General features: G+C 43.2%; 1 protein-coding gene across 41 annotated transcripts in view; it reads right to left on the bottom strand.

Annotated features, from left to right (window-relative positions):
• Positions 1-3,196: 3,196 nt before the first annotated feature.
• Positions 3,197-19,259, bottom strand: part of LOC124235350 (deleted in malignant brain tumors 1 protein-like) — a 116,741-nt gene continuing 100,678 nt past the window's right edge. For 27 of the 41 annotated variants that reach the window (XM_046653116.1, XM_046653125.1, XM_046653123.1 and 24 more), the window contains 8 exons: positions 19,186-19,224; positions 17,196-17,234; positions 16,335-16,373; positions 11,337-11,648; positions 9,783-9,815; positions 9,046-9,221; positions 6,240-6,622; positions 3,197-3,929 (listed from right to left, as the gene is read on the bottom strand). In XM_046653116.1, coding sequence (XP_046509072.1) covers positions 3,638-3,929; positions 6,240-6,622; positions 9,046-9,221; positions 9,783-9,815; positions 11,337-11,648; positions 16,335-16,373; positions 17,196-17,234; positions 19,186-19,224 — 1,313 coding nt within the window. In that variant the 3' untranslated portion in view covers positions 3,197-3,637. Of the gene's footprint in view, positions 3,930-6,239; positions 6,623-9,045; positions 9,222-9,782; positions 9,816-11,336; positions 11,649-16,334; positions 16,374-17,195; positions 17,235-19,185; positions 19,225-19,259 lie in introns of those variants that run through there. The other 14 variants (XM_046653136.1, XM_046653141.1, XM_046653143.1 and 11 more) reach the window with 8 other exon arrangements.

The raw sequence follows: 19,259 nt of genomic DNA, 5'->3' as shown, positions 1-19,259 counted from the left end.
TGTGAAAACACTTAAGACACTATTGGAATGGGCAAATCAAATGCAGTACTTAAAAACAGCCCTTAGCTATCTGGTCACCAGCCCTTCAGCCATCCCTCTGTCAGGAACTGACTGAACGTCTGCTGGTGGCCATGCAAGGGGATTATTCAGAGGCACATCAGGCACAATAGTGTAATACTAAGAATTATAAATATGGATTCACTAGAGAGGGTAAAATCCTATCACCATAAATCAAAAAACCCTTTGTAGTGGAGCGATTGAGCTATACCAATGCATTACCAGTATATAATAATACATAATATCGGTAAGTTTTTGTCTCTAGGAAAACTACAGTGAAGTGATTAAAGGTCCTAGATCTGGAGTTAGTGGCCTGGGTGTTAGTTCCTCCTACTTACCTGGTGGGTTACATTGGCCAGGTCGCCTTCAGCCTTGATCTTCACAACTTAAAATAGGGATGGTAACAGCTGCTGAGCCCCTGGGAGTGTTATGAGGATTAAATGAGAGAGTGAGTTGTAGTCAGGGGCTATCTGTATTCCACTTGCCGCCAATGCTGAGTCCTCATGGCCAGCCCGCAAGTCTCATTTTAGAATCTGCTTCCTCAGCCCACACCCGACAATATTTATTCAGTCACGAGTCGGGTTCCTGGGAAACAAGCTCTGACACAGAGGTTTGGGTACAGGAAGATTCCCAGGGAGTGCGCTCAGGATCAAGCCTGTGAGGAGTGAGGGAAGCAGGACTGGGCAGGGGGAGTTGATGAACTATGAAGCAGCTAGAGTAAAAGGCCCAGCCAATCCCCGGGGATCCTGGGCTCGCCCTTTAGAGATGCCCCACATTGAGGCATGGTGCTCAGACCTTTATGTGCCTCTATTGACCAGTCATTGGATAAAGGCTGTGAATTTGGACAAGGCAGATGTCTTGAGCTGAGGGAAATTCTGGGAAAGTAGTGGAGCTGAGAGCCAACACTCCCAGCAGCTTGAAGAATGAGTGACTCCATCTGAGAGAGATCTGGGTATCACATCAGAGCCTCTTCAAAGAGCAGGATTTTCAGACTCTATGCTGTATTCAAGAGATGTGCTTAACAAAGTGTTTGAGGAAGGCTAAAAACAAAGGATGGACAATGGAATACCAGCGTGTACAGTCAAGATGACGAGGGTCACCTCATTACTGCTGAGCAGGGTAGAACCCAGGCTACCCACGTGGCTTTGCTGCCCTCCTCCCAGGAAGGTGGAGTCACCTCCTCCTCACCTCTGTCTGGGTGGGTACAAGCCCAGGCTCTCTACTAGGCCTCCTCTGACACCACCCCAGAGCAGACTCAAAGGGCTGCCTGGGACCTGCGGGAGGGGGTGGAGGTCCAGTCTCCCCAACTGATTTCCACTCCTCGCAGAGGAGGCCCTGCTTACTGCCCAGAGGTGATGAAAGTCCCAGCTCCCCATTCTGCCTTCTCTGACATCACCCTGGGGAGGCAAGGGGGGATGTAAGGAGTGCTAGGGGCGAGTGGAAGTCTAGGCTCCCCACTTTACCTTTGCTGGCTGCCTGGGGCTGGGGCTGCAGTTTTACCCACAGTGTTTGGAGCTGGGCAGTTATTGTCTAAAAATTTGCTGTCTTGCTAGGCTGCCCCTTTGCTGATCCTTTGGCTAGAGAGAGCAGGCTTCTCTTGGGGCTTTTTTCTCTAGACCATTGGTGTTTCCGGGTGTCTCCCGGTTAAGTGCATTTTGATCTATGGGGCATGGGATGCTGAACAGTGGCCATGGCTTTCAAACGTCAGCATTCCTAAGAATCACCTGGAGTGTTTTCAGAAAGGGCAGCTTCCGGGCTCCCACCTGTTGAACTACACCCAGAGAACCTGATCTGGAAGTTCATTGGACCGTAATTTATTCTTAAAATTCCAGTCCTGTCATCATCAACACTTTTCACATTACGGATTTGTTAAAATTCATAAAATGCTAGATTTTGCAAGCTGTTTAGCCTCCTACCTCTTCATGGATGGGTACAGTTAATGGGCCAATGAACTTGTGAAAGTAGAAACTATCAGCTCATAGTTGCTTGGAAAAACTCCTTTATTTATTTGAACTACTTGCATGAAATAAACACCAGATGCTAAAATCATTTTTTCATGTGATTGAAGATGAAGCTACTCAGTTTCAAATGATTAACTTTTGATTTAGAATTTTTTTTTTTTTGAGGAAGATTAGCCCTGAGCTAACTACTGCCAGTCCTCCTCTTTTCACTGAGGAAGACTGACCCTGAGCTAACATCGTGCCCATCTTCCTCTAGTTTCTATGTGGGATGGCTACCACAGCATGGTGTGCCAAACGGTGCTGTGTCCGCACCCGGGATCCGAACCGGCAAACCCTGGGCCGCCGGGAAGCGGAGCCTGCGAACTTAACCGCTGTGCCACCAGGCCGGCCCGAACTTTTGATTTAAAGATGCCGTCTTCACCCAACTGACCAATAATTGCATTTCATCAATTTCTACTATGCAGAAGCAGGGAACTTCATAAAAACAAAGGTCAGTATCACATTTTTACTAAGACCATTGTCAGTGAATGACATGTTTGTAATGAAACTGAGATGCTCCCCTTGGGAGGCAATGCCTGTCCCTGGGTTGTCAGATTTTCGTCTCTCAGGACTGCAGGGCTGGCTCCCAGTCTCCACCAAACACTGCCCCACTCCCTGGGGACTTAACAATACTGTATTCTTATCTTGTACACGCTATTTCTTGACAAAGACAGGAACAATTTCTTTGAGTTGAGGACTCAGTTTAAATATTGCTACTATCTATGTTCAAGTCTGTCTCTTTGGAGACAATTTTGAGGTTACTGAGCTTAGCACAGGCCGCTCTCGGTTAAGATAAAAAGAGATTAGATAAAGTGGGTGCTGCCCTCATTTTGGGGAGGAAGTAGGAATATGCTAATCTTTCCTTGTGTACTTTTCAGCTTTCCTAAAATGCTTTGAGGGTCTGGGAAACAGACTGAGATCATGGTAGCTCAGAAAGCAGACACAAGTGGTTCCTGTGATTACGTTTCAGACTCTTCATTTGCAAGCTGTAACCCAACCCAACAAAGCCAGGGTCCAATTTCTTCCCTTTGAAACAGACAAACAAAGCTTGTTTGGTGTAAATGACTGTGAGTAAATGAATAAATGACTTGTTTGATTTAACTGACCATTTATTAGAGTTAAAAGAAAAAAGAGCAGTGGCTTTCTGACAGGTATTTAATTTATTTTTATAAGACTCTTGGCAAGATCTAAAAACAAATTCTCATACCACCAGAGGGACAGAAACAAAAAACACCCATCTACTAGCATCTGAACACTACAGAGTCAATTTAAAAAAATTAAGTTAGAAATGTGGTATAGAGAGAGAGCTCTGTTAACATTTTGTGGAGTTTAAGACAATGATCCAGTTCTTGATAGTGAAGATTAGAAAATGCATTTCCAGCCTGCAAAGAGAGTGATTGCCTTAGAAACTTAGTAGTCGAGACTTATTTAGCAACAAACCTCAGAGAGAACCTCTTTGGCTATTTCTTTTATCCTGTCTCTAAATAGACAACTTTGTCAAACTTATTACTTCACTGAAAAGAAACAGACAGCTTCTGATTTCTAACAGATTAATGTGGAAATTGGAGAAATCACACAAATCACACAAGAGTCTTGCTCTGCTCAGTTCTTTTGTGGATTTCCAGTGGGCCCACCATTTGGAAATGCTCAGTCTGTTCTTCCATGGTCTCCATGGGGCCTGCATCCCTCTCACTCCGCCCTGCGCAGCCCTGGGAGCAGCGAGAGGAGTGGTCCCCTGCTTTGCACACAGCGACCTTACATTGCAGATAGACCACATTGTAGCTGTTGAGAAAGCTGAAGGCATTGAACTTGAACTGGGCCGTGTTCTTCTGGCTGGAGTGCAGGTTAACATAGGTATTGTCTTTGATGCACCTGATGGGAAGAAAACCCCAGGCCAAAAGGATTAACTTAAAGCATGGTAGGAATTCACTCTGACTCAAATAATCAGGCTTGGACCCAAACCTCTGAATTCCAAATGGAGTTCTTCACACTACCCACTCTTTCTTTTATAAAGAAACTTTATAATAATACCGTGAGTGGAAGAAACACTATTCCTGGCTAGAAATAGAAGGAAACTCTAAAATAAAAATAAAAACAAAACAAGGTAATTACATTCTAGTTAGAGCTGTGGCCTTCAGAAGCCTACTCTGTTTTGTCAAAAGGGGAGATTAAAGGTGGTGGTTGTATTATTTGAAGGTGAACTTAGATTATTTTAAAATATATTTTGTAAACCCTAGTGCAATCACTGAAAAAGTTAAGGAAAGAAGTATAACTGATACATCAAGAGAGGATATAAAATGGAATAATATAAAGTGCTCAATTAAAACCAGCATATAAAATGCTCTATTAAAACCAGAGAAGGCAACAAAAAGAGAGTTAGAAACAAAGAACAAATGCAACAAGTAGAAAACAGTTACGAAGATGGTAGGTTTTAATCCAACTGCATTCTTAGTCACTTTAAATGTGAATGGTCTAAATATACCAATTTAAAGACAGAGACTGCCAGAGTAGATTAAAAAAACAAGAAACAAAACCAAGACCCAACTATATGTTGTCTATAAGAAATACACTTTAAAGATAAAAGACATAGATAAGTTAAAAGTAAAGGGATAGAGAAAGATTTACTATTCCAATACTAATCAAAAGAAAGCTGGAATAGCTACATTAATTTCAGACAAAACAGACTTCAGAGCCAGGATAATTATTAGGGATGAAGAGGGTATATAATAACAAAGACATAACAATCTTTAAGTATATGCACCTAACAGAGCGTCTAAATATATGAGGCAAAAACTGAGAACTGCAAAGAGAAATCCACAAATCCATCACTACAGTTGGAGATTTCAACAGTCCTCTATCATTAATTGACAGATCCAGCAGGCATAAAATCAGAAAGGACAGAGATGACCTAAATAGCACTATCAATCAGCTAAACCTAATTGACATTTATAGAACACTCCATCCAACAATAGCAGAATACATTCTTCTCAAGCCCACATGGAACATTCACTGAGATAGACCACATTCTGGACCATAAACCACACCTTAACAAATTTAAAAGAACAGAAATCACAGAAAATATATCCTCAGATCACAATGGAATTAAACTAGAAACTAATCACAGAAAGGTGGCTGAAAAATTTGTAAATATTTGGAAATTAAACAATACACTTCTAGGTAACCCATAGCCCAAAGAAAAAGTCTCAAGAGAAATTTAAAAATATTTTAAACTAAGTGAAAATGAATACACAATTTACCAAAATTTGTGGGATGCAGGTAAAGCTGTGTTTAGAGGGAAATGTGTAGCATTAAAATGCATGTATTAGAAAAGAAAAAAGATCTAAAATCAATAATCTAAGCCTCCACCTAGGAAACTAGAGATAGAAGAGCAAAGTAAATCTAAAGCAAGTAGAAGAAAAAACTTGTACCAAACTGTGCCTCTTTCCTTGATATATTTGTATGGAGAATTGAAAGGGAGAGTTTTCTCACCCTGCAACTCAGTGCAGTTTAGTGCCACATCTGTGCACTCTCACATCATAGCTCATACCACCTGTGGAAGGTGCTTTGTCTTGCCCCTCCTCTGGCTTTTGGGAACAGGTACCACAATGATGCTTCTTGTGTGGCTCTCACCACCATCAGTAAATGATGGGTTTCTGTTGTTTTTGCACTGGTTGCCAATTGCCCATCCATAAGCATTCTGCCCTTGTCTGGTGACAAGGGAACTATAAAGGCAAACAACTTGCCAAAGTTCCAGGTTGGCAAATCCTTTGTTTAACCAAAGGAGCCAGAATAAATCTCACCACTATAAGAGTTTAGCCTGGGATAAACCACCAGCCCATCAATGTAGGCCAAATGCCCTGAGGGCCTGAACTACCAATGGGAAGTGTAATAAAGTCATAAAACTCAAAGGTAAGGGAGGCTTGGGTATGAAAGGGTGGGATGGGACAGCAAGGGCTCTGCCCAGGACTCTGTGGGAATTCAAGGGAAGTTGTCCAGACTTCCTATAACTATTTGTCCCAACTGGGATCAGAGGGCTGGTGAGAGCCCCAACTCTGCCTCTGGGGCAGGACTCTTTCACACAATGTTATGATTTAAGACTTCCAGTTGAGAAGCCACAAGTCCCCCAAAGGAATGCCACAGGAATATAACAGTCAACCCGAGAGGGCCTTCCATTTTCCTTACCCTTGCCGGATCAAATCGTACTTGACAGCTGTGAAATCATGGGGATCTGGAGAAGCCACACAGGTGTCCACAAAGAGCCTGAGGCTGGGATCCGGGCTGTGGAGTGTGGCCTGGAGGAAGACCTCTTTCCTCTGGCTGGCGTAGTATGGCCCCATGCTCCCCACATGCTGGGACATGGGTAACTCGAGGAACGATATGGACACATCATAGCTGGCACCTTCCCTTGGGACATCAGCCCCAGGAATGATTTCAACCGCAGATGGGCCGTCCACCCTGCAGATGAACTTCAGCTGAGGCACCTTGTGCCGCACAATGACTCGGCCAGGGTGGCCCTGTATTCGGCCTCTGATGGAGTTGGAGTAGCTGAGGGCACCGAGGCTTTCCTGGGAGGATGAGAGGAGAGCTGGTGGCTAGTGATCCCAGCTCCCTAACAGTCACCTTCCTTCACAAGCAGAGACCTCTTCTTCACACCCTCTGACAAGCTGGAGGGCAGGAGGCCTTGGGCCAGACTTCTGTGATACCTAATGCCATAATGGGGTGACCTTATGTCCGTGCTTCTTGGAGTTTGGAGTACATGCAGGCAGCCCCTGGTGTGTGAGCTTGGACTCCCTTCTCCCTCCTGTGAGGGCCAAACTGTGGTATACAAGGTGGGGTGGGAGGCCAATGCTGGCTGCCAAATTCCTCCACACACTCCACTCCCTCAGCCCATGGTGCTCTCAGGCAACCACAGACCACCCCTGACTGCAGCTCTCATCCTCTCTTCTGGCTCCTCCCTGCTCTTGACCCCAGAGCAGTTCTGGTTCCTCATGAGCTGTGGACCCAGCCCTGCTGACCTTTGCTCTTAGCTTGCTCCTTCATGACTTGAAGGGGCTAAAGGGGTGCTGATGAGCAGGGGGCCTCTGCCTCTGGCAGTCTCCCTCCTGTAGCCCAGAGAGTTAGCCTGCCCGTGGGTACTTGTTCAAGGAAGCCTCGCTTGTGTGATTCAGATCCTGTGACATTCTGCCTTGGTGCCCTCCAAGGACTGCCCTGTCAGCTTAGACCAGTGCTTCTCAAACTTTTTCCGTTATGGCCGTCCTAAGCAGCCTTTTTATGCATTTTCTTTCCTATTCATCCCGCCCCCTTCTAGCCCCCATTATGAAATTTTTGTACAACAAACATGCTATAGATGTTTTGTGTGTATCTCTGTGCTTTATCCATAAAGAAAGATCTTTCTTTTTTGCCCCTAAAAACCAATATCTTTCTTCCATGTGACACTCATTGAGAATGTACAGCTTGGAAGAAAAACTAAACTCCATGACCACATGATCTTCCCCCTTCCAATCTGACCTTGGGCCTCTGGTCCTCACAGGCCGCCAGTCTCCTCCTCGAGCCCTCCAAGCTTGTTGCTGCCTTGGGCCTCTGCTGGCTGACCTCTCGCATGGAGTGCTCCTGTCCATCTCTACTGGCTCCATCTCCTCATTCAGGTCTCAGCTCCTTGACTGCTCTATTCACAGTGGCCTTCCTTCTACCCCAAATCCTTTCCTATCCCCTCCCCTGTTTTATTGTCTTCTTAACCTTTTCTCTATAAAACGCTTCTCATTTGTGCCTTTGTTCAGTGTCTGTCTCCCTTTCTTCATAGGAGCCACAGAGCAGGGGCCTTGTCTGTCTTTTGGCTGCTGTGCCATCAGCACCTAGAGGGTTGCTTGTTCACTGACTGAAATATGACCTTTCTGAGGCAGTGTTTTCAATGGGGATGGCCTGGGACAGGCAGTCACTCAAAGTAGTTCCTGACCTGCTGTGTCCTCTGGCCCCAGCACTGTGGTCAGCACACTAGGCTTGCTGGGGGAGCTGGGCCAGCCAGGGCCAGAGAGGATATCTGAGTGTCCTCTCTGATGGCCCAGAAGCTTCCAGGGGCTGCCCGCTTTCCAGATACAAGGGGGTTTCCAGCATGGCTCCTGGGACAGAAATCTCTGAGGTAAAAACTTAAATTTCAGAGCAAAAAGGATAAGAATGACCATGGTCTGCACAACCAAGTGGACAAAATGCGAAGTGTGGAGTTGAAGTGGTTATTTGATATCAGGTAGACTGTTTGAATGAATGCAATGTCCAACAATGCCAAGTGTTTTCTGTGTGTGCCTAAACATGGATGCCAAAGAACAGAGGAATAGCACGGGATCTTGTTTTGGAAAATGTTACATTGTTAAATTGTACTGAGAAAAATGATGTCATGGTTATACACTCTTCCTATATCTTTGGTATACTTGTTTCCTACCAACTTAAATGACATCATTTTTGTGAAATAAGCAGGTGGTTAAGGAAAATGAACTAAGCATTTTCATTTCATTATATATAAATGCCCTAGATACTTGCTTTCTAGTTGGGAAATATAGCTAGCAACATGGTTAGATATATAGCAGTCAGACAGACAGACAGATCATCTGTCCTCCCCTACGCCCAGCGCCACAGCCTGGACATGGTAGATGTGTGCTAACACTGAATAAAGAAGCATGTTGTGAAAAATGCTTTGATTTTGGAGCTATGAGAATACCATCCATCCATCCATCCATTTACCCATCCATCAGTCCAGCAGCCCTCAACACTTGTTACTATGTATTCCAAACTCAGTATGTATCCCAAATTCCCAAAAGGAAGGAAAGTGTCAGACAAATTAGTGAGCTGCTCCAGGTCTCATCAAACTCAGAAACAAAGTCATGCTTGTGCCTTTCTTCTGTCCCTATCCAGGTTTTTAACAGGCAGCTGACTTTTCCAAACCAATCTCTTTGGCCTCCATCTACAGAAGAGTATGACCACCTTGTCGGTTTCTTACCTTTCTTACGGTGCCACAGTGGCCATAGGGAATGTTGAAGATCAGGTAGCGCCCTGTGACTTGGGGGCGACACAGCTTATCATTTAAGTGGATGTCCCACGAAGAGTAGCCCAGCCTTCGGAGATAGCCGCGGTCAATGATGACTTGGAAGAGGTGAGGTAAGCAGGAGAGCTGGGCTGCAGAAGGGGGAGAATGGAGGAGATCCTCACAAAGAGAACCTGGTACACTGGACGTGTAGGTCAGGGGTGTGGGTGTATGTTTACTTTATGAAAACACCATGGACAGTGCCCCGGGTTGGGGCTGGCTCAGCTCTCATCACCCTCCACCCTTGACTTGACTTTCATTGACTTTATTTATATCCTCCCTTTTCCAAAAGTCACACCATATCCATGGGGACTCCTACCCACAGCACATGTCCCATGGACCGTGAGTCAGAGCCTCAGCTAAGGAGTTAAAGGACAGCTCATTTCACATGTTGAGAACACCTGAGCCTGAAGAGGTATCTATCAGGGCTTTCATATGAGAGGTAGGTTGGAAAGAGAGTGGAAGTGAAGGGGAAGGGTGTAAAGGGGCTTCTTCTCCAACCTTGTAAAGCCCAGTGAGTGGATGGAGACACAGAGATCTCAATGGAGGCACAGAAGCTGGTCCCCCACTCCTCCCCACACCCTATTTCTTCTCTAGACAGCTACTCTCTTAACTCGCCCTTTCCGTAGTCCCAGAAGGGGTGAAGACTTTACCATTGTCCTTGGGTACGACAGAGTCAGCTGGACCTGGTGAGGGGAGAATGATGAAAAGCAAATGTCAGCGTGTAGAAACACTGGAAGAGGATGATGTAGCCAGCAGTAGACATGAACTGCAGGGAAATGGGCTCATTTGATTCAGCTATTAAAGCTGGAGCACATGACATTAAAAGACTCCAGGGCAACGCAAAGGAAAGGAGAGCCCAGGGCCTCCTGATGGGCTGAGGGAGGGATTCTGGCGTGTGTGCAGTAGCGTTGAGAATACAGATGTCATCAACACCAGGACCTGCTGGAGCAAGAGAATAGAAAATAGGCGGCTTTGCAGGTTGTAAACACTATCACATGTATGACCTCTGGCTGGTGTCTCTTACCACGCACACGACATTTGTGGAACCTCAGGCTGGGAAATAAATATGCAGTTTGTGGCTATCAAAGGCCTCCCCAACCCAGAAGGAAGGCAGGACAGTAACGTAGGGCCAGTGCCCAGGCCAGGAAGCACGCCCAGCCGGATTCTCTCTTGGCCCCAGACCACTGGTCCTTTGGACACTGTACCCAATGAAAAGGATCGTACCCCATGAAAAGGAAATCCCTTGGTATATAATTCACGAACTGGAAATGAATACCATTTACAGTGGACCCCCCCCCCCCCCGCCAAGAGCATGAGGAATGGATGGAGCTGCGAATAGACACGATATATGTGAGAATCTGGAAGATAAGAACCTCACCACCCAGACAGACTCATAGTACGTGGCTTCTTCAGGATTAATATTTGTCTTAAAGGGACTCTGATAGCTTTTCTATTTGGGTCCCATTTCTATGCGACACAAGAGTAACTCCCACATAAAGGTAAAAGCAACAGCAATGATTCCACTAATTAAACTGTAAAAAACTAAGAATGGAACAGACACGGTGATCTCAGACTTGTTCACTGGATGTTAGAATTCCTTAACTCTTGGAGATTTATGTAGGTAAATTTAGGACAAATATAAGGAAGTACTACTCTACATAGAAGGGGGTCAACCTATGGAAGTCAAAATGACAGGACAGATAGTGGGTAAAAATAAAAAATATTCCAGGAAAGGTATAGGCCAAATCTGGGATGAAAGGGACACAAGGGGAACCTGGACACTGTAGGGTTCTGACTTCTGAGGGCCAGGTTAAGGACTGTCCCTTGATTCCCTTGTTAGTGATTGAAAAGGGGACAAAAATTGCAGTCTGATGGATAACAGCAAGTTCTACGTCCTGACTCATTTTATTACACTGTCACTCCTTCCTTTGACCTCATAATCTTTCAGCTATATTTTGGAACAAGTATTGCCCTCAGTTGGAATTAGACAAAACTGATTAATGAACCCCCAAACCTGTACCATAAAAATATTTGCCACAACGTTTGTATAACAACTATGTCCTTGCTATCCTAGAATCTGGCCCTTTGGCTAACGTGATATTCCTTGGGGTGGTGAATTTTGACCTTAGGAATGCTTGGAGAGAAAAGAAGGGAGGGAGGTTGGGGGACACAGGGCCGGGGGGCATCGAGGGGCAGCCGGGTACCTGCGCAGATCACGCCCGCGTCCTCCCCGTGGCGGCAGTTGTGTCGCGCCCAGCCCAGGTGGGCGCAGCGCTCCAGCGTGTCCTCGGTGCCCGCGCAGCGCACGTCGTCCAGCAGGATGGGCCCTCGGCCCGGGCCGAAGTGGCTGCGCCCCGGGGCGCCCAGCGCGCGGCCGCAGCCCAGGAGGCGGCACACGACGCGGGCGTTCTTCATGTTCCAGTGGTCGTCGCACACTGTCCCCCACACACCCTGGTGCCGGACCTCCACCCGGCCCTCGCAGCCACTGTGCCCGCCAGCCAGGCGCAGGGGCCGGTCTGCAGGAGCAAGAGGGAGACTCCATCAGGTGGGAAGAGCTCGACATCAGGTCCCCACCGCCCATCGCATCTCAGGGCGTCACTGGGTATTTGCGACACAAAAAAATAACACTGGAATGAGTGCTGTCTGGTTTTATTGTTCTCTGTGTCTCTTTCTCTCCCTCCCTCCACCTACCGTTCCTCTCTCTCTTTTTCTTTCTTTCTCTCTAATCCTCCCTTCCTCCACACTCAGTTACGCTCAGTCTTTCATAAAAAGTAAAACCTTCGTTAACTGAAACCCTCAAGGAATGGCCATTATGGGCAGCCTAATTTCTCAGATACCTAAGAACTTAATCTTTAAACGAAAATACTAAGAACCAAAAGAAAAAACAAAACCAGGCAAACCCCCAAATCTTTGGAAGACGACTGTTCTAAAGCGAGACACTGCCCTGACTCATCAAACAAAATCTATCCAATGAAATTTCTTTTACTCTTGATGAATAAAAGCCAACATTTTAACTGTAAAAACTCTATTATAGGTACAAACTTCCAGTTATAAAATAAATAAGTCCTGGGGATATAATGCACAGCAGGGTGACCATAGTTAATAATACTGTATTACGTACTAAAAAGCTACTAAGAGAGTAGATCTTAAAAAGTCCCATCGCAAGAAAAAATCATTGTAACTATGTATGGTGACAGATGTTAACTAGATTAATTGTGGTGATCATTTCATAACATATACAAATATTGTATACCTGAAACTAATATAATGTTATACGTCAATTAATCTCAATAATAAAAAACCCTACATTATGTAACCTAGCTATTCCATTCCTAGGTGTTTATTCAAGTAAATGAAAACACATGTCCACAGAAAGAGTTGTACATAGCAGAATTCTCAGCAATCAACAAAAACATAAAATTAGAATTGAAATAGGAGAAATTACAACAGATACTGCAGAAGTACAAGGGATTATAAGAGAATACTATGAAAAACTATATGCCCACAAATTTGATAACCTAGAAGAAATGGATGAATTCCTAGACTCATACAACATCCCAAAACTGAATCCGGAAGAAACAGAGAATCTGAGTAGACCGATCACAAGTACAGAGATTGAAATAGTAATCAAAAACCTCCCAAAAAATAAAGTCCAGGGCCAGATAGCTTCTCTGGAGAATTCTACTAAACAGTCAAAGAAGATTTAGTACCTATCCTTCTCAAACTACTCAGAAAAATTGAAAAAGATGGAACGCTTCCTAACACATTCTTTAAAGCCAACATTACCCTGATACCAAAACCAGACAAGGACAACATGAAGAAGGAAAACTACAGGCCAAGATCACTGGTGAACTTAGATGCAAAAATCCTCAACAAAATATTGGCAAACTGAACACAGCAATATATTAAAAGAATCATATGCAACGATCAAGTGGGATTCATTACAGGGACACAGGGATGGTTCAACATCCACAAATCAATCAATGTGATACACTAATCAATGAAATGAGGAATGAAAATCACATGATCATCTCAATAGATGCGGAGAAAGCATTTGACAAGATCCAACATCCATTTATGATAAAAACTCTCAGTAAAATGGATATTGAAGAAAAGTACCTCAAAGTAATAAAGGTCATATATGACAAACCCATAGCCAACATCATACTTAATGGTGAGAAACTGAACGCCATCCCTCTGAGAACCAGAACAAGACAAGGATGCCCACTCTCGCCACTCCTATTCAACATAGTACTGGAGGTTTTGGCCAGAGCAATTAGGCAAGAAAGAGAAATAAAAGGAATTCAAATTGGAAAGGAAGAAGTGAAATTTTCATTATTTGCAGATGATGTGATTCTATATATAGAAAACCCTAAAGAATCCACCAGAAAACTACTAGAAATAATCAACAACTACAGCAAAGTTGCAGGGTACAAAATCATTTTTAAAAATCAGTTGCACTCCTATACAATAACAATGGACTAGCAGAAAAAGAAATTAAGAATACAATCCCATTTACAATTGCACCGAAAAGAATAAAATAGCTAGGAATAAACTTAACCAAAGAGGATAAGACCTGTACACTGAAAACTATAAGACATTATTGAAAGAAATTGAAGAAGACATAAAGAAACGGGAAAATATTCCATGTTCATGGGTTGGAAGAATAAACATAGTCAACATGTCCATACTACCTAAAGCAATCTACAGATTAAATGCAATCCCAATCAGAATCCCAATGACATTCTTCATAGAAATGGAGCAAAGAATCCAAAAATTTATATGGAACAACAAAAGACCCCAAATAGCCAAAGCAATCCTGAGAAAAAAGAACAAAGCTGGAGGCATCACAATCCCTGTCTTCAAAACACACTACAAAGCTAAGCTATAGTAATCAAAACAGCATGGTACTGGTATAAAAATAGACAAGTGGCACAAAAACACATCAATGGATCAGAATAGAAAGCCCAGAAATAAAACCACACATCTATGGACAGTTAATCTTTGACAAAGGAGCCAAGAACATACAATGGAGAAAGGAAAGTCTCTTCAATAAATGGTGTTGGGGAAACTGGACAGCCACATACAAAAGAATGAAAGTAGATTATTATCTTGCACCATACACAAAAATTAGCTCTAAATGGATTAAAGATTTGAACGTAAGAACTGAAACCATAAAAATCCTAGAAGAAAATATAGGTAGGACACTCTTTGACATTGGTCTTAGCCACATCTTTTTGAATACTGCGTCTACTGGGGTCAGAGAAACAAAAGAAAAAGTTAACAAATGGGAGTACATCAGACTAAAAAGCTTCTTCAAAGCAAAGGAAATCATCAACAAAATGGAAAGATAGCCCACCAACTGGGAGAAAATATTTGAAAATCATTTATCAGACAAGGAGTTGATATCCAAAGTATATAAAGAACTCATGCAACTCAACAAAAAACAAAACAACCTGGTCAAAAAAGGGGCAGAGGATATGAACAGACATTTTTCAAAGAAAGATATACAGATGGCCAACAGACACATGAAAAGATGCTCATCACTAATCATTAGGGAAATCCAAATCAAAACTACAATGAGATATCACCTTACACTAGTCAGAATGGCTATATTTACCAAGACAAAAAACAACAAATGTTGAAGAGGATGTGGAGAAAAGTGAACACTCACACACTGCTGGTGGGAATGCAAACTGGTGCAGCCATTATGGAAAACAGTATGGAGATTCCTCAAAAAACTAAAAGTAGAAATACCATATGACCCAGCTATCCCACTACTGGGTATCTACCCAAACAACTTGAAATCAACGATCCAAAGTGACATATGCACCCCTATGTTCATCACAACACTATTCACAATAGCCAAGACATGGAAACAATCCAAGTTCCCACTGACTGATGATTGGCTAAAGAAGATGTGGTATATATATATGTACAATGGAATACTACTCAGCTAAGAAAAAAGACAATATCGTCCCATTTGCAACAACATGGAAGGACCTAGAGGGAATTATGCTAAGTAAAATAAGCCAGACTGAGAAAGACAAACACCAGATGATTTCATTCATATGTGGAATATGAACAAATACGTGAACAAAGAAAACAGTTCAGTGGTTACCAGGGGCAGGGGGGTCGGGAAGGTCACAGGGGGTGAAGGGGATAACCTGTGTGGGGACAGTCAAGAAATAATGTACAACTGAAATCTCACATTGATGTAAACCATTATAAACTCAATAAAAAAAGATTTGTACATAGGAGAATTCTCAGCAATAAACAAAAACTGGAAACAATCCAAATTTCCATCCACAGGAAAATGGGTAAATAAATTGTAGTATATCCCCACAATGGAATATTACTAAGCAAGCAAAGGAACAGATTACCAGTATATGGAACCACATGGAGATATCTCAAAAACAATTTATTAAGCAAAAGAAGGCAGACAGAAAAGAGCACATATTATTTGATTCCATTTATATGAGATTCTAGAAAAACAAATCTAAACTACAGTGACAGAAGCAGAGCAGTGGCTGCTGGGGGAGGTGGGAGGGATTTACTACAAACGGGCATGAGCGAACTTTCTGGGGTGATGGAAATGCTTTCTATCCTGATCGTGGTGGTGGTCACACAGTTGTATACATTAGACAAAACTCATAGATCTGTGCAATTTATTGTATATAATTATACTTCAAAAAAGGTGACTTAAGAAGTAAAAATAGTAAAAAAAAAATAAAACCAATATTATGTTGGTGGTGCCACACCCACAGATGTGTGTAAAACGATTTGTCTTCACATAAATTGGTCACTTGTGACTGCTTTTCAATTTCCTGCACTGGTTGGCACATGGAAGATGCTTAGTGAACGTTAATAAACACCGCTGGCTTCAGCTTCTCACGACTGCAGCATCCTGGTCTAGGATGGTCTCTATCTCCTCATCTAATTTGTTGCTGTGACACTGGAAGCAACAGTTTAAACTGTGAATAAAGGCAAATATCTTCAGAGTGAGGTCTTGGAAGGTGAATTTGAGGCTTCCTACCCACAAAGGTGTGTGTGGTGTGCACACACATCTGTGTCTGCACATATATACCTGTAAACTCTTAGAAGTTTTCTGTAAACAGTAGGGAATTTGAATGAAGAAGAAATATGATCCTAACAGTATTAATAACAATATGATAATTTTAGTGCTTAGAAAGAAAAATTACCAGGTAAAGGGACCATTTCCTCACGGACTGAAATGGTAACTGTAAAAAAGAAAAACTGACCTTAAAAAATCTGAACCCTCAAAGTCACATATTTATATTCAAAGCTGAAAAAGAATCAAACCTTTTCTCTAATTTATTCTATTTTATTTATTTTTTTAAAGATTGGCACCTGAGCTAACAACTGTTGCCAATCTTCTTTTTTCTTTCTGCTTTTTCTCCCCAAATCCCCCCAGTACATAGTTGTATATTTTAGTTGTGGGTCCTTCTAGTTGTGGCATGTGGGATGCCACCTCACCGTGGCCTGATGAGCAGTGCCATGTCTGTGCTCAGGATCCGAACCAACGAAACCCTGGGCCGCCGAAGCAGAGCGCGCGAACTTAACCCCTCGGCCACGGGGCCGGCTCCGTTTTCTCTAATTTTAGACATTAATGCTTTTGTTTAAGTCTCTACTTTGATTTGGGTGCAGAAATACTGTTTGTTAAGTTTTGTTTTCTTGGCATCAAAATGTAACAAGTGGTGTTGTGTCCTGTTTATTCTCCAAAAATAAAATAATTTATTAAATGGTCAATAAAGAAGCTTTACACATACGCTGAATTTTTCAAAGGAAGAATATGAAAGCATTAGATTTTATGGGAAAAATTTTTATAGGGGCTGAGAATGAAATGAAGAAAATCAAGTCAGATTCCTCAGAAATATTTTCTAGAGAAGAGCAAGATCATACCTGAGAGGTCTAATTCCATAAGATAATGTACAGAGGGAAGCAAGTGGGAAAAGTAACAACGACCTTTATGATTGAGTATGGTTGTATAAATTACTGCAAAATTAAACTACTGTAATCTGGCAACAGGATATGATCATTACCAGGTGATGGTGTCACTTTTGTTGAAATCAGATCTGTGGCTGCCAAAAAAAAATGTTTTTCCCAGTTAAAAGAAAGGCTTAAAATTTGACTTCACTGAAATTTTATGCTGTAGACTATAAGTTTACGAAAACAAGATTGTTCCATAAGCTGCCTATAGGAGAATCAACCCTGCTTATTTATTGTGTGGAGTTACATATTCAGGGGTAAAATTGTGAATGAGAAGTTGGCTTTTCGCAAGGTAGATTAACAACAATTCCCATTTTGGGCATCTACAATGTGTCATATAATTTACATCTCTAATCCTTACAACTGGGCCAGGTAAATACTATCACTATTTTAGAGATGGAGAAGCAGAGACTGGGAGGGCTTGTGTAACATGCCCAGGTATCCACAGTTCAAACCTGTGAGGCCCCCAAGGTATACACTCTTTCTGCACCACTCTGCTTGTCAGGAGCATAAGATGTGGGAGTCACATTCACTCTGGGCTCGATGGAGTGAATCAGGGATCAGTGGGAAGGAAGATAATGGTTTAATGGCCATCACATCCGTCCTCACACTCCAAGAGGCAGGAAGTGATTTTAGTTGTCGTGCTTTCCTAAAGGAAGTAAAATGTGTGAGTGCCACACAATATGTGTGTTACCATCAACCAGGGCTACAAAGAAAAGCTTGCCTTGTGCAATGTCAAGAGCCAACAGGAAGTACAGGACAAGAAATCTTCTGCCAAAAGTGGAGTCATGGTGGGGCAGGGAAAGAAGGAAGTGAGGAATGAGGGATGAAGGGAGGAAGGGAGATAGGGAGGGAGGGAGAGAGGAAAACAATAACTAAATGTAAGTGGAAAGAATGTCCTAAACTTTGGTTTCACTGAGTTTGACCCCACACATCTTCAAAATAATCAGGACTTGAAAACAAAGAAAATAAATGAAATAGAAGAAAGCAAAGGCCTTGTTACTGAAGGGATCATTGTCAGATGGGTTTGAAGGAGTCACACAGGTAGACTCGTCAGCAAAGCCTGAGAGTAGAAAGGACCTTGGACAGGAGCCAAGAGCCCCAACTTTGCCTTGCTCCAGCTCTGTGACTATTATGGACTGAATTGTGCCCCCTCAAAATTCGCGTATTGAAGCCCTAACCCCCAATGTGGCTGTTTTTGGAGATGGGGCCTGAGGTCATAAGGGAGGGCTCCGATCCTATAGGATTAGTATCCTTATAAGAAGAGACACCAGGGCGCTCTCTTTCTCTCTCTTTACTAGTGTACACACACTAAGGAAAGGCCCTGTGAGCACACAATGAGAAGGTGGCCGTCTCCAAATCAAGGGAAGAGCCCTCACCACTGATCCTACTGGCACCTTGATCTTGGACTTCCAGTCTCCAGAGCTGTGAGAAAATAAATTTCTGTTGTTGAAGTCACACAATCTTTGGTATTTTGTTATGTCAGCCCTAGCTGACTAAGACAGTGACCTTAAGCAATTGTCCTCTTTCTCTGGGCCTCGTTTTCCTACAAAACAAGGGCAGTGGTTTAGTGCCTTACTCCTCAAATGTGGCCCATGACTAGCAGCGTGGTCATCACATGGGAGCTTGTGGGAAATGCAGAATTCAGGCTCCTCCTGGAGCCCCTGAATCCAAATCTGCTTTTTAACAAGTTCTCCAGGCTGTTCGCTTGCACATTAATATCTGAGAATTGTGGGTGTAGGTCATGTCTAAGGTATCCTCCAGGGTTGACATTTGATGCTATTTTATCCTATTTATCCTGTGCCCACATCTGCCTTCACTGTGTTCAGAATCACAGCCACTCCTGGGGGAGTAGCCTGGAGCTTCCCTGGAGTTGACTCAGGAGGGCTGAGCTGGCCTCCCTGACCTCTCCTCTTCTCTCTTCTCCCTTGACCTCTCCTGGGGAAACAGGAAATGTTTACTCTCGGTGTGTAAATTCTTGCTGGGCCGGGAATTTCTCAGAAAGTTGCTAATCGGGATTACTGCAAGGAGCAGAGAGCATACCTGGTGAAGAAGGCTCTTCGCCTGAAGTGAGAATTGTATCTGCAAACAAAGAAGGACCAAACTCAAATGTCAGC

Source organism: Equus quagga, chromosome 2 (assembly GCF_021613505.1).
Source record: "Equus quagga isolate Etosha38 chromosome 2, UCLA_HA_Equagga_1.0, whole genome shotgun sequence".
Taxonomy (NCBI): domain Eukaryota; kingdom Metazoa; phylum Chordata; class Mammalia; order Perissodactyla; family Equidae; genus Equus; species Equus quagga.
The sequence above is the reverse complement of the archived record's forward strand: the minus strand, read 5'-3'. Positions and strand labels throughout refer to the sequence as shown.